Source organism: Saimiri boliviensis, chromosome 11 (assembly GCF_048565385.1).
Source record: "Saimiri boliviensis isolate mSaiBol1 chromosome 11, mSaiBol1.pri, whole genome shotgun sequence".
Taxonomy (NCBI): Eukaryota; Metazoa; Chordata; class Mammalia; order Primates; family Cebidae; genus Saimiri; species Saimiri boliviensis.
The window spans coordinates 51,384,251-51,397,681 of NC_133459.1; the positions used below are offsets into that span (position 1 = coordinate 51,384,251).

The following is a 13,431-nucleotide window of genomic DNA, read 5'->3' on the forward strand; positions in this document are numbered from 1 at the left end:
AGTGCTAGGATTATAGGCATTAGCTACTGCACCTGGCCCAGTCCTTTTATTTTCAACCCTACCTCTAACTTCAGGAAGTACCTCACGTACCAAATTTTTAAGTCTCTGAGGGGTTTTCTTCGAATTGGTTTGTGTTTTAACCTTTCCCAGTGCTAGATATTAAATTAGTTACCATTTTTCCATGTGCATTGTTCTTTGTGTTTACTTTCTGGTAATGGGATTCCTGAGGGAGTAGAAGTAAATGTGTACGCAGTCCAGTATCTTTAAACAGATGCCCCTTGTTGTAATTTTTCCCACATTGTTAATATGTTCTGTGTATATAATGGTTATGTGATTGATATTTTGCCAAGTAGATATATCCAAATTTGTTCAATCATTCCCAGATTTTGAAAAATTTTGTTGTAAATGGTGGAATACAATATTTGAATCTTGGTTTCTCTGGTTTTTTTTTTTTTTGGAGTAGCATTCAACTATCCAGAATTGGACAAGTTCAAGTTGTAAGATGACAGCACTAGTGACCTATAGGTAATTTCATGACGTGCTTTTCTTAAAGGCTGTACTCAGTGATACAGTGATAATGTGTTAGAGTCAGTTAGACTTATGTTCAAATCCTATTTCTCTGGGATAGTGGGAAAGCATTTATAGAAAGTCAGTTTTCCTTGTCTGTAAAATAAGGCTGACAGTGTGCAAGATTGAGTATATAATGAGATACTGAATGTATAAAATGTCTAACACAGAATGCAGTTTCTCAAATAATAGCTTCACTGTATGCTCAGTCACAGTGAGGAATTGACCCTGCAGGGAAAATGTTCAAAGTTCTTTTCCCACCCGCCCCCCAACCCTTTGAGATGAGAGTCCAGACTGGAGCTGGGATGCAGTGGCATGATCACATCTCAATGCGCCCTTGACTTCCCAGGCTCAAGTGATCCTCCCACTTCAGCCTCCTGTGTAGCTGAGACCACAGGCATATGCCACCAGGCCCAGCTAATTTATTTATTTATTTTTTGTAGAGATGGGGGCTCACCTTGTTGCCTAGGCTGGTCCTAAATTCCTGAGTTCAAGCGATCCACCTGCCTTGGCTTCCTAAAGTGCTGGGATTACAGGTGTGAGCCACCACACCTAGCCGTGAAAATTATATATGTTATTATTATAAATTATATAGTATAAATTATTAAATCCCTGAACCCTGGCCTGAGTTCTGGATTAACATCTTTGTACTTAATTTTTTTTTAAAGATCTTTCAAGACATTTTTCCCGCTCCTTGGCAACTTCTCTCAACCAGAGGTTCAGCTCTGGGCAGTATGGGCTGTGTATCACGTCTGCAGTAAAAATCGTAGGTATTCAACATATGTTCAAAATATAATAGTATTCCATATTCCAGCTGTTTTTCTGTGTAATGAATAAGTTCAAGATGGATGTGCAAAAATTGTCTACCTCTGTCCTCTGTATTTAGCTGTGTTTAAAAAGAAACTGAAAAAAGATGTTACTAGCTTAAAACAATGCTGCAGAATTAGTAATCCATTTGAGGGTAGATAGCAAGCAAAATAGAACATAAAAGTTTGCTCCTACTTGTATTCCCCACAGACAAGCACCATTAATAATTTGATAACTAATCTTCCAGATACTTTTCTATATCCATACTGTATTTAGTATATACTGTATATATGAAATATATATATATATTTTATTTATTTATTTATTTATTTTTATTTTTTATTTTATTTTTTTTTTTTTTGAGACGGAGTTTCGCTCTTGTTACCCAGGCTGGAGTGCAATGGCGCGATCTCGGCTCACCGCAACCTCCGCCTCCTGGGCTCAGGCAATTCTCCTGCCTCAGCCTCCTGAGTAGCTGGGATTACAGGCACGTGCCACCATGCCCAGCTAATTTTTTGCACTTTTAGTAGAGACGGGGTTTCACCATGTTGACCAGGATGGTCTCGATCTCTCGACCTCGTGATCCACCCGCCTCGGCCTCCCAAAGTGCTGGGATTACAGGCTTGAGCCACCGCGCCCGGCTGAAATATATTTTTAAACAAAATGGGCTCATTCTGTGCATACTGTCCTATAGTTTGGTCTTTTCACTCATCAGTTTATTGCTGACACTCTTCCTTTAGTAAAACATGGACCTGTTTCTGTGTAATGGTCTATGGGAGACTGATAGGCCAGGAGTCAGGGGTTATTTCCCAGACAAATTAAATATTTTTACATGTTTTGCTGTTTAAAATCCCTTTTGAGGCTAGGTGAGGGGTCTCCCAAAGTGCTGAGATTATAGCACTTTGGGAGGTCGAGGCAGGAGATCACTTGAGGCCAGGATTTTGAGACCAGGTTGGGAAACATAGCAAGACCCCACCTCTAAAAAGCATTAAAAAAAAAAAAAAATTAGCCAGGTTTGCATGGCATGCATCTATAGTAGCAGCTACTTGAGAAGCTAAGGTGGAAGTATCCCTTAAGCTCAGGAGTTCGAGGCTGCAGTGAGCTGTGATAGTGTCACTGCACTTTGTCTTAAAAAAATAAAATAAAATCCCCTTTGAGAATTTTCAGTTTATATCCTCTGCTGAGAATTGTTATAAAAATTTTCATTGTATTACAGGAGATATAAGCTATTATATAATAGAAAACCTAAGAGGCAACTTTTAGAATTAAAAGATGAGCATGTTAACTAGCTATAAAGCAAGTATAGCCGGGCGCGGTGGCTCAAGCCTGTAATCCCAGCACTTTGGGAGGCCGAGGCGGGTGGATCACGAGGTCAAGAGATCGAGACCATCCTGGTCAACATGGTGAAACCCCGTCTCTACTCAAAATACAAAAAATTAGCTGGGCATGGTGGCGCGTGCCTGTAATCCCAGCTACTCAGGAGGCTGAGGCAGGAGAATTGCCTGAACCCAGGAGGCGGAGATTGTGGTGAGCCGAGATTGCGCCATTGCACTCCAGCCTGGGTAACGAGCAAAAACTCGGTCTCAAAAAAAAAAAAAAAAAAAAAAAAGCAAGTATATAAAGACCAATAGTTTTATAATGCCAGCAAAAACCAGAAAATGTAATTAAGGGAAAAGCTACCACCACTGACATTATTAACAAAAACAGAAAATATTTTAAAATGCCTTTAACAAGTAATGAGAATATATGTGGAAAACTATAAGATAATTTAAAAGCCTGAAATAATTATGAGAGCATACCCTCTTCTAAGATGGAAAGACTTATTAGATATATAAATGTCACTTCTTTTCAGTTTGTTACTGTAATATAATTCAAATGAATAGGTAAGAGATGGAGGATATGAAAATTATTCTAAAGTTCTTCTGACAGATTCAACAGGAAAGAACTAACAAAAGTATTTGTCTTTTTGAGATGGAGTTTCACTCTTGTTGCCCAGGCTGGAGTAGTGCAATTTGTGTGTGATCTTGCTTCATTGCAACCTCCACCTCCTGGGTTTAAGCAATTCTCCTGCCTCAGCCTCCTGAGTAGCTGGGATTACAGGCACACACCACCATGCCCAGCTAATTTTTTGTATTTTTAGTAGAGACGGGGTTTCACCATGTTGACCAGGATGGTCTCGATCTCTTGACCTTGTGATCCGCCCACCTCAGCCTCCCAAAGTGCTGGGATTACAGGCTTGAGCCACTGCGCCCGGCCTTAATTTTTGTATTTTTGTTAGAGATGGGGTTTTACCATGTTGGCCAGGCTGGTCTCAAACTCATGACCTCAGGTGATCTGCCTGCCTCGGCCTCCCAAAGTGTTGGAATTACAGGCATGAGCCACCACGTGCAGTCAGAAAAATGTTTTCTTTCTTTCTTTTTTTTTTTGAGACAGAGTCTTGCTCTGTTGCCCAGGCTGTAGTGCAGTGGCACAATCTTGGCTCACTGCAACCTCTACCTCCTGGGTTCAAGCAACTCTCCTGCCTTAGCCTCCTGAGTAGCTGGGATTACAGGTGTGTGCCACCACACCCGGCTAATTTTTGTGGGCTTTTTGTTTGTTTTTGTTTTTGTTTTTTTTAAAGATGGGGTTTCACCATGATGGCCATGGCTGGTCTTAAACTGACCTCAGGTGATCCACCCACCTCGGCCTCCCAAAGTGCTAGGATTACAGGCTTGAGCCACTGCGCCCAGCAATTTTTGTGTTTTTGTTAGAGATGGGGATTCACCCTGTTGGTCAGGCTGGTCTCGAACTCCTGACCTTATGATCCACCCACCTTAGCCTCCCAACGTGCTGGGATTACAGGCGTGAACCTCCGTGCCTGGCTAGAAAAATGTTTTCTTATGGGTTCAGCATGGTGGCTCACACTTGTAATCCCAGCAATTCAGGAGGCCAAGACAAGAGGATCACTTGATTCCAGGAGTTCATGGCCACAGCCATGATCATGCCACCGACTACTTCCAGTCTGGGAAACAGAGCAAGATTCTTGTCTCTAAGATAAGAAAGAAGGCAAGACGTGGTTTTTATGAGCTTGCCCGTAGACTTGACTTATCATTATAAAACGGTGCCATGAGTGGTTCTGACATGTGAATAGATAGCAGATGATTGGATCAGAATGGCCCTGAAACAGACTCCAATATACACTTGAAACAGGAGAAACTAACTGCAACTAGAATTCATTTGAGTACTTACGTGCCAGGCATTGTTGTAAGCACTTTGTGAATAACTCATTTAATTTTCACAACAACTAGAAGGGCACAGCATCTTATATTTAAAATTTATTAAATTTTAATTTTATTTATTTTATGTCTGAGATGATCTCACTTCATTGCCCAGGCTGAAGTGCAGTGGCTTGATGACAGCTCACTGCAGTCTCAGCTCAGGTGATCCTCTCACCTCAGCCTCCCAAATGGCTGGGACTTCGGGTGTACACCATCATGCCTGGAGTTCTCCCCCAAAAAAGCAACCCTTACAGTATTTTAATCAGCATTATGTTAGATTTATAAGTCAACCTAAAGAGAATTCCCATTTCTATGACAATATTTCTTAAAAATATTTCTTAAAAATATTTTTTTAAATTAATTAATTATTATTACTTTGAGATGAAGTTTCGCTCTTGTTACCGAGGCTGGAGTGCAGTGGTGTGATCTTGGCTTACCACAACCCACCTTCTGGGTTCAAGCAGTTTTCTGGCCTCAGCCTCCCAAGTAGCTGGGATTACCGGCATGTACCACCACTCCCAGCTAATTTTGTATTTTTAGTAGAGACTGGGTTTCTCTATGTTGGTCAAGCTAGTCTCGAACTCCTGATCCTAGGAGATCTGCCCACCTCGGCCTCCTAAAGGGCTGGGATTACAGGTGTGAGCAACTGTGCCTATTTCCCCCCTCTACTGCCTCCTTTTTTTTTTTTCTTTTAAATAAAAAATATATTTTAAAAAAACCCTCAAAACAAAAAGAGCCAGGGTCTTGCTATGTTGCCCAAGCTGGTTGTGAACTCCAGAGACTGAACGATCCTCCTGCCCCAATCTCCCAAAGTGCTGGGATTATAATCATGAGCCACCATGTCTGGTCACAAATGCGTATTTCTATCCAAGAACATGGCTAATCAATATATTTTAGTTCTACTTTGTTTTCATATCTTTTTTTTTTTTTTTTGAGATGGAGCCTCACTTTGCCGCCCAGGAGTGCCTTTTCGGCTCACCGAAACCTCTGCCTCCCGGGTTCAAGTGATTCAGCCTCCTGAGTAGATGGGATTACAGGTGTGCGCCACCATGCCCTGCTAATTTTTGTATTTTTAGTTGAAACAGGGTTTCCTGACCTGTGATCTGCCTGCCTCAGCCTCCTAAAGTGCTGGGATTACAAGTGTGAACCACTGTGCCGGGCCTGTTTTCTTTTTTTCCCTATTTTTTTTTTCGAGATGGGAGTCTCACTTTGTTGCCCAGGCTGGAGTGCAGTGGTGCAATCTCTGCCTCACGGGTTCAAGCGATTCTCCTGCCTCAGCTTCCTGAGTAGCTGGGACTACAGGTGCACGCCACCTCCCCCATCTAATTTTCTGATTTTAGTAGAGATGGGGTTTCACCATGTTGGCCATTCGGGTCTCAAACTCCTGACCTCAGATGTTCACCTCAACCTCCCAAAGTGCTGGAACTACAGGCATGGGCCATGGTGCCCAGCCATTTCCATTATTTTTTATCATTGCTTTTGGGGTCTACTGTCATCCTAGTTATCATTTCTTGATAGGTATTTTTTCTTTTTCTCTTTTTTTTTTTGGAACAGAGTCTCACTCTATCACCCAGGCTGGAGTACAGTGGCACAGTCACAGCTCATCTACAGCTTCAACCTCCTGGGCTCAGGTGACTCTCCCACTTCAGCCTCCTGGGTAGCTGGGACTACAGGTGTGTGGCACCACACCCAGCTAATTTTTTATTTTTTGTAGAGACATGGTCTCACTACTTGCCTTGATCCTCTCACCCAGGCATCCTAAAGTGCTGGGATTACAGGCGTGAGCCACTATGCTCATCCTATTTCTCCTTAACTGGGTCTAAGTCTTTTCTTTTTTTGAGATGGAGTTTCACTCTTGTTGCCCAGGTTGGAGTGCAGCAGCCTGGTCTCTGCTAACCGCAACCTCCGCCTCCTAGGTTCAAGTGACTCTCCTGCCTCAGCCTCCTGAGTAGCTGGTATTACAGGTGGCCACCACTAGGCCTGGCTAATTTTTGTATTTTTAGTAGGGACAGGGTTTCACCATGTTGGCCAGGCTTGTCTTAAACTCCTGACCTCAGGTGATCCTCCCACCTTGGCCTCCCAAAGTGCTGGGATTACAGGCATGAGCCACCACACCTGACCAGCTGGGTCTAAATCTGCTCTTAGACTAAGTCTTTAATTTCAGTGATACATTTTTATATGTCTGTACATTTTATTTGCTTCTTTTTCAAATATTCCTTTCTTATTTAAAAGTAATTTGTGATCTGTGCGATCTTATGTGTTATGTCGAGGGGGGCAGTTTTAGATTATGAACTCAACTTTAGCAAGGCTTTTTTTCTGTGAGAATTCATTTTAGAATGGATTGACGTGTCCCTTCAGCGGTTATTTGCTTCTGTGAAATGCTCCAGAGGTTTCCCTAGGCTTGTGCTAGTTTTTTTAATATTAATTTTTTATCATTTTTATTAGGACTGTGCTACTGAATACATTAATTTCTCAGCAACATTCAGGTAGTGTAAATTCAAACCCTATGACCCACTTGGGATTGTGGTCATGAGCTTTCAGGAAAGATTTCTCCTCTCCTACTCCCATATACCCCTAGAGCCCAGTCCACAGCAGAGGTGCTTCAGTATCTGATCCCTTCTCTTATCTAACCCTTCAAGGGTCTACTTTTATGCATGGATTTTGCTTCAAATTCTGCAAGCTGAAATTTAAATGCCTTGATTACTAAAACTACCAGTTCTTTCTGCCGCAGGCTTAGCTGCAGGTTAGCTTACATTAGCTGAAGTGCTCTGTTTTCAGCTCCCAGAAAATTCCTTTAGTTTGTACATTCATCTATGCATTTAAAAATTTATGAATTATGTATGTATGTTTTTTCCCACCTCACCTCCCTTTTTTTTTTTTTTTTAAATGAATTACATTTTATTTAACATCTGGTGTTTTCAGCGTCATTTAACTAGAATTAAAGATGTTTGGGCCGGGCCTGGTGACTCACGCCTGTAATCCTAGCACTTTGGGAGGCTACGGTGGGTGGATTACCCGAGGTCAGCTGACTAACATGGTGATAACCTGTCTCTACTAAAAATACAAAAAAATTAGTCAGACGTGGTGGGCATCTGTAATCCCAGCTACTTGGGAGGCTGAGGCAGGAGAATTGCTTGAACCTGGGAGGCGAAGGTTTCAGTGAGCAGAGATTGTGCCACTGCACTCCAGCCTGGGCAACAAAAGCAAAACTGTGCCTCAAAAATAAAAAAAAGATGTTTGAAGCACAGAGTTGTCAGGAAGTAAACATACTAAAATGAGCATCTGTTATCTCATCATGTGAGCTGAGCATTATTTAAGTTTTGACATACTTCTTTAGAATTGACTCATTTTAGGCCGGGCGCGGTGGCTCAAGCCTATAATCCCAGCACTTTGGGAGGCTCAGGCAGGTGGATCACGAGGTCAAGAGATCGAGACCAACCTGGTCAACATAGTGAAACCCCGTCTCTACTAAAAATACAAAAAATTAGCTGGGCATGTTGGCACGTGCCTGTAATCCCAGCTACTCAGGAGGCTAAGGCAGGAGAATTGCCTGAACCCAGGAGGCGGAGGTTGCGGTGAGCTGAGATCGTGCCATTGCACTCCAGCCTGGGTAACAAGAGTGAAACTCTGTCTCAAAAAAAAAAACAACTCATTTTATCTGCTAATTCCTGGGCCAAAGGGCTTAAACCTTTGTATTCTTTCTTCAGAAAGGTGAATGTGGTGACAATGGAATATTTAAAATGCTAGTTGTCCATGGAGTGTCTCTGTTTGATTTTCTTTCAGCCAGCAAATACTGCAAAATGTTAGTTGAAGAAGGAGGATTGCAGCTTTTGTGTGATATCCAGGAGCACAGTGAGGCAACCTCCCAAATACAGCAGATTGCAGCTTCCATTCTGGATGACTTCAGAATGCATTTCATGAATTACCAGCGGCCCTCACTGTGTTGAATGCCCTTTTGCACCTCAGGGTCTTCAGAGATGTGCTCTTTCTCCATGTCAGGTGTTCTGCCCTGGCAGTAGTTGAATATTGAAACCAGTTATTGTTGGACTTTGTGAGTTGGCTGTCTCATTGGCCTTTCATTGTTGATTTTATTTTATATACGTTACAAAAAGGTTGGATTTGTATGATAGCCGTAATCCTAAGTCAAGTTGGACTCATTCTGAGGGTGCCGTTTCAGCGGCAATTTTGAAGACTCAAACCGTGGACTCTGAGAAGGCCTGGGAGCTTGTGCTGGAACAGCTATGCCAGTTACTTTTCCCTAGTAAAAGTAACCGGGCATGGTGGCATGTGCCTGTACCAGCTACTCCAAAGGCTGAGGTGGGAGGATTGCTTGAGCCTGAGAAGTGGAGGCTGTAGTGAGCTGAGATCGTGCCACTGCACTCCAGCCTGGAGCCTGGGCAACAGAGTAAGACCCTGTCTCAAAAAAAAAAAAAAAAATTTTTTTTTTTCTGCTACCCTATAGTTTACAAAAGGGTTTCACAGTGATGATTTCATTTGATCCTCACAAAAACATTGTATGTTAACAATTACAACATACTTATTGAATATGAGATGTTTTTATTTTGCTAAATCTTCACAAGTTTCATTTTGTAGGTGAGGAAGCTGCGGCCCAGAGTGTTGAAACAATTTGTCCAAGGTTAATGCAGCGAGTAACTAGCCGAGACTGGGATCTGCAGTCTGACTCCTGACACATGTTCAACCAGTATCAGAGTTTGTTTATTACCTCTATGGTCCAAGGGAAGAAACTAGGAGTATCTTTTTTTTTTTTTTTTTTTTTTTTTTTTTTTTTTTTGAGACGGAGTTTCGCTCTTGTTGCCCAGGCTGGAGTGCAATGGCGCGATCTCGGCTCACCGCAACCTCCGCCTCCTGGGTTCAGGCAATTCTCCTGCCTCAGCCTCCTGAGTAGCTGGGATTACAGGCACGCGCCACCATGCCCAGCTGATTTTTTGTATTTTTAGTAGAGACGGGGTTTCACCATGTTGACCAGGATGGTCTCGATCTCTTGACCTCGTGATCCACCCGCCTCGGCCTCCCAAAGTGCTGGGATTACAGGCTTGAGCCACCGCGCCCGGCCTGAAACTAGGAGTATCTTAAAATCTCTTGACATCTCTGGTGAGTGCCTGATAATTGAGAGGAGAGAGGTCAGGGGCTGAGAGCCAATGATACCAAGACCCAGAGGGATCTATTTTAATTCGTCATCATTCAAGTAGAGAGAGGCATATTCCAAAGCAAATCCAACCCTATTGATTATGTCTAATCAAGCTAAGGAGGGTAGCAGTAGGTGGTAGGGTCAGCACCTTGGTTCCAGGCATCACGCCAGCCATTTTATCTCCATCATCATCATCCTTGTGAAGAAATAGAAGCCTGGAGAGGCGAAATGATGAGGGCAGTCCAGCTGCAAATCTTACTTCTGGATCCTGCTCTTCAGGGCATGCATCTCCCGTGCTGAAGGTTAAATGGGGGTCATTCGCCAACAAATTTGGGGGCCCGCTTCTCCCTGAAGGCTGCCATGCCCTCCAGCCGATCCCGGGTTGGAATGTTCTGCAACAAGGTACAGAATACTAGTTTTGGGGGAGCAGGGTCAGAGGCCCAAAAAGAGTTGCGTAAGCTTGTCCAGCCTATGACAAAGCCGGGGTCCAGGTGTTTCCATTGTCTCTGGACTCTGGTCTTGAGCCATGTAAAGATATAAGCCTCCATGTCTGCTTTGTCTCCTGGGGAAGACAGTCCAGCCTTTGTATTCTCTGCATGCCATCAGCATTAGCCTCCACTTGCACACTGCTCTCATGCCACCAGAGAACTCACTGCCTTCTGCAGTGGTCTGACATGAGGCTGTGCAGTAGAAATTCTTTGCAGCAAGAAATATGGCTTTGAATCCAGGTTCACCAAGTCGCAGGACCCCTTAGCAGTATTTTGGATATCTGTTAACCTGGAGATTAGCATTTTTTACTCACCTGTGAGTAAGAGATTTAATAGGTCAGTCCCAAGTTTACACCTCCCTACACTGAGCACAGCCTGCAGGCTACAACCAAGCCTTTGACCTCCCACCTCCAGCTTGGCCTTTACACCGGAAGCTGGTACAGAGGCAAAAGAAGCGGTTCTTTCTCTCAAGTCTGTGTTGTATGGTTCTCAGCATTAAGTGGGCAAGATGTACCTCAGTATATTAGATGGTTGAGGGAAAAGTCCCAGAGAGAAGCACTGTGGCTCTCCTGAAACAGAAGCCACTCCAGATGACTTATGAGGGAGGATGGATGCAGTCAGACTGTTTGGGTTGGGAGGAACCTGCTAACTCAGTCATGTACTAGACAAAAGTCCCTCTAGGCTGGTCCAGCCTATGTTAACAAGCAGGCATGGGCTGGTAGCTACATACCTGGGCATAGCATATCCCTTCAATGGCCATCCCTGAGGCAATGTCCACCTGCAAGAAAGAAGTGCTCCCTAGATCAGTCTGACCTTGTCCATCTTCACCCACACTGGAAACCAGCCCACCCTATTGCCTGCAGACTTCTATATGAGCAGATAGCTATGAGAAGGAATTCCCTTCCTGGAGAAGAAACACCATTCACAACTGTGATAAAACAGTACTGGGATAAACGGGAGACAGACTGAGATGTTTCACCAGAGCAGAGTTCAGCATTCCTCTCCATCTGGCTGCCTCACCATGCCTCCCCTCACCCCTCTTAGTTAATTCTTGAGCCTTTATGACCTGGCCCCTGGCAATTGCTCCAGCTCTAGGGCCCAGTGACTGGCACTTAAAAGCCTTCTTCTAATGTATGTAAATTTAATTTTCACAGCAAGGGTGGTTATTCCTATTCTACAGCTGAGAAACCTGAGGCATAGAAAGGTGAAACAATTTGTCAAAGTTCACAACAGTACGCGGAAGAGCAGTTCTTTGAACCCAGACAGCCCAGCGCCAGCGCCTCTAACGCGCATAGTCTTCCTCACTCTCACCTGGACTAGCTGCTTGCTTATCCGCCTCTGCTTTTGCTCATACTTTTCCTCTGGAATTCTTATCCTTCCCACAGCCCAACTGTAGAAACATTCTTTAACCCAGCACGGCCCAGTATGGTAGCCAGTAGCCACATGTGACTGCCAGGCACTTGAAGTGTGATTAGTGTGGAGAAACTGAACATTTTCTTTTAAATTAAAAGCTGCACATGGCTATCATAATGGACCACACAGCTCTAATGTCTCTAGCGTGTCAGCCTGGTACCATTAACCTTGATTTGTGTCTGTATCTTCCCCTTCCCATCTTAGGGACAGTGACCGTGTTGAACTCATCTCTATTCCAGTTCCCAGCTTCGGTCTAGATTCAGTGTGTGATGAGTGGATGGGTGAGTTGAGGTGTACAGATGGATTAGCTACACCCAAGGCATCACCCCAAGCCCTGCCCCGAGGCCACATTACTGACTGCCAGCACAAACCTCACAGCACGGACTGGGAGCCACACAGACCCGGGTTCTTTCTACTCACTTCCTTTGAGACCTTTGGGAAGTCATCTACCCCTTCTGAATCTCAATCTCCTCCTCTCTCTCCAGGGGAGAAAGATGAGGATACAAAGTAAACAGTAATATCTGGCCAAATTTCCAGCTACCTAATTTGCCGATGGGTAAACAGGTAGAGAGTGAGGTCAAAGTCTGTTAGAAGAGTCCCCTTCCTGAGGTCCTTCAGCTGTGCTGTGTGTCTGAGCTCTGAAAGCACTGTGTCCCGGCCATGACCAACTTTATTGGACCCAAATCTCAACCCGAAACCCTCTCACCTCCATTCCTCGGTCAATGGCTACCTTGCCCAGCCGCACAGCAATGGGGGCCTGGAGAAAAGCAAAGTCTTGGTTGAGGAGGGTATCAAGGCTGATAGTTGCAGTTCTTAGGTGCACAGCTTTGTTTTGAAGGAGGCACATGTCTGGGTCTAGTGCCAGCCATTCTACTGACACATAGTTTATTTAATGTTAGTCCTATAACCTGTTAGCTGAGATTATTTTCTGTCATGAAAGAAGCCAGACTGGTCCCTGACCATCTGAGTTTCTCGTCATTCAGCCCATCCTTCCAACATGTACAACGTAACTAGTTTACAAAGTGCTTTCCTCCCCACAGACTCATCTCATGGTGCTACCTGCACTTCCAGGCTGCTGTCATCACTGATGCCCATTTACGGCTGTGAGATTGCAGTGCAGGGAGGTGAAGCGCTTGGCTGTGTTTATCCAATCACTGGTGAGACTCCCAGCCACTGCTGCCCCCTTCCTTGACCTTATCTCAGCAAATGACAGCCTCAGCGGTTAGCAGGTTTTACCCCAGCAGTGTGAAATAAAGTCAGGGTTAGGAACTTGGGTTTTCAGGTCGACAGGGCTGGATTGAAATCCTGGTTGGTGGGGCAGGGGGTGCATTTTAATACAGCCGCATAGAAGCAAGTGTCTGCTTTGTCACTGGCCTTGGTTCCACAGCAGCCTTGGCACTCCAGTCTCAGCCCCACTTCCAGGCAAGGAGGAATTACTTTCTGTATCGTATTATTTGAATATTTATAAAACTTTCTCAGGAAAAGTCCATTTTTAAAGTCTATTAACATAGAAACTATAAATGAATCCCACAATAGTCTGTCATAAATGCTATATAGAAAAAAAAACTATAGGCCGGGCGCGGTGGCTCAAGCCTGTAATCCCAGCACTTTGGGAGGCCGAGGCGGGTGGATCACGAGGTCAAGAGATCGAGACCATCCTGGTCAACAAGGTGAAACCCCGTCTCTACTAAAAATACAAAACATTAGCTGGGCATGGTGGCGCGTGCCTGTAATCCCAGCTATTCAGGAG

General features: G+C 44.1%; 2 protein-coding genes across 7 annotated transcripts in view; one reads left to right on the plus strand and one right to left on the minus strand.

Annotated features, from left to right (window-relative positions):
• Positions 1-9,391, plus strand: part of ZYG11A (zyg-11 family member A, cell cycle regulator) — a 60,842-nt gene extending 51,451 nt beyond the window's left edge. For 2 of the 3 annotated variants that reach the window (XM_074380838.1, XM_074380839.1), the window contains exons 12-14: positions 464-525; positions 1,236-1,333; positions 8,415-9,391. In XM_074380838.1, the coding sequence (XP_074236939.1) occupies positions 464-525; positions 1,236-1,333; positions 8,415-8,578 (324 nt within the window). In that variant the 3' untranslated portion in view covers positions 8,579-9,391. The remainder of the gene's footprint in view (positions 1-463; positions 526-1,235; positions 1,334-8,414) is intronic. The other variant, XM_074380840.1, reaches the window with a different exon arrangement.
• Positions 9,392-9,781: 390 nt separating this feature from the next.
• The window catches only part of ECHDC2 (enoyl-CoA hydratase domain containing 2), a 29,223-nt gene continuing 25,573 nt past the window's right edge, over positions 9,782-13,431 (minus strand). For 3 of the 4 annotated variants that reach the window (XM_039474208.2, XM_039474207.2, XM_039474204.2), the window contains 3 exons: positions 12,388-12,438; positions 10,999-11,046; positions 9,782-10,172 (listed from right to left, as the gene is read on the minus strand). In XM_039474208.2, coding sequence (XP_039330142.1) covers positions 10,095-10,172; positions 10,999-11,046; positions 12,388-12,438 — 177 coding nt within the window. In that variant the 3' untranslated portion in view covers positions 9,782-10,094. The other variant, XM_039474206.2, reaches the window with a different exon arrangement.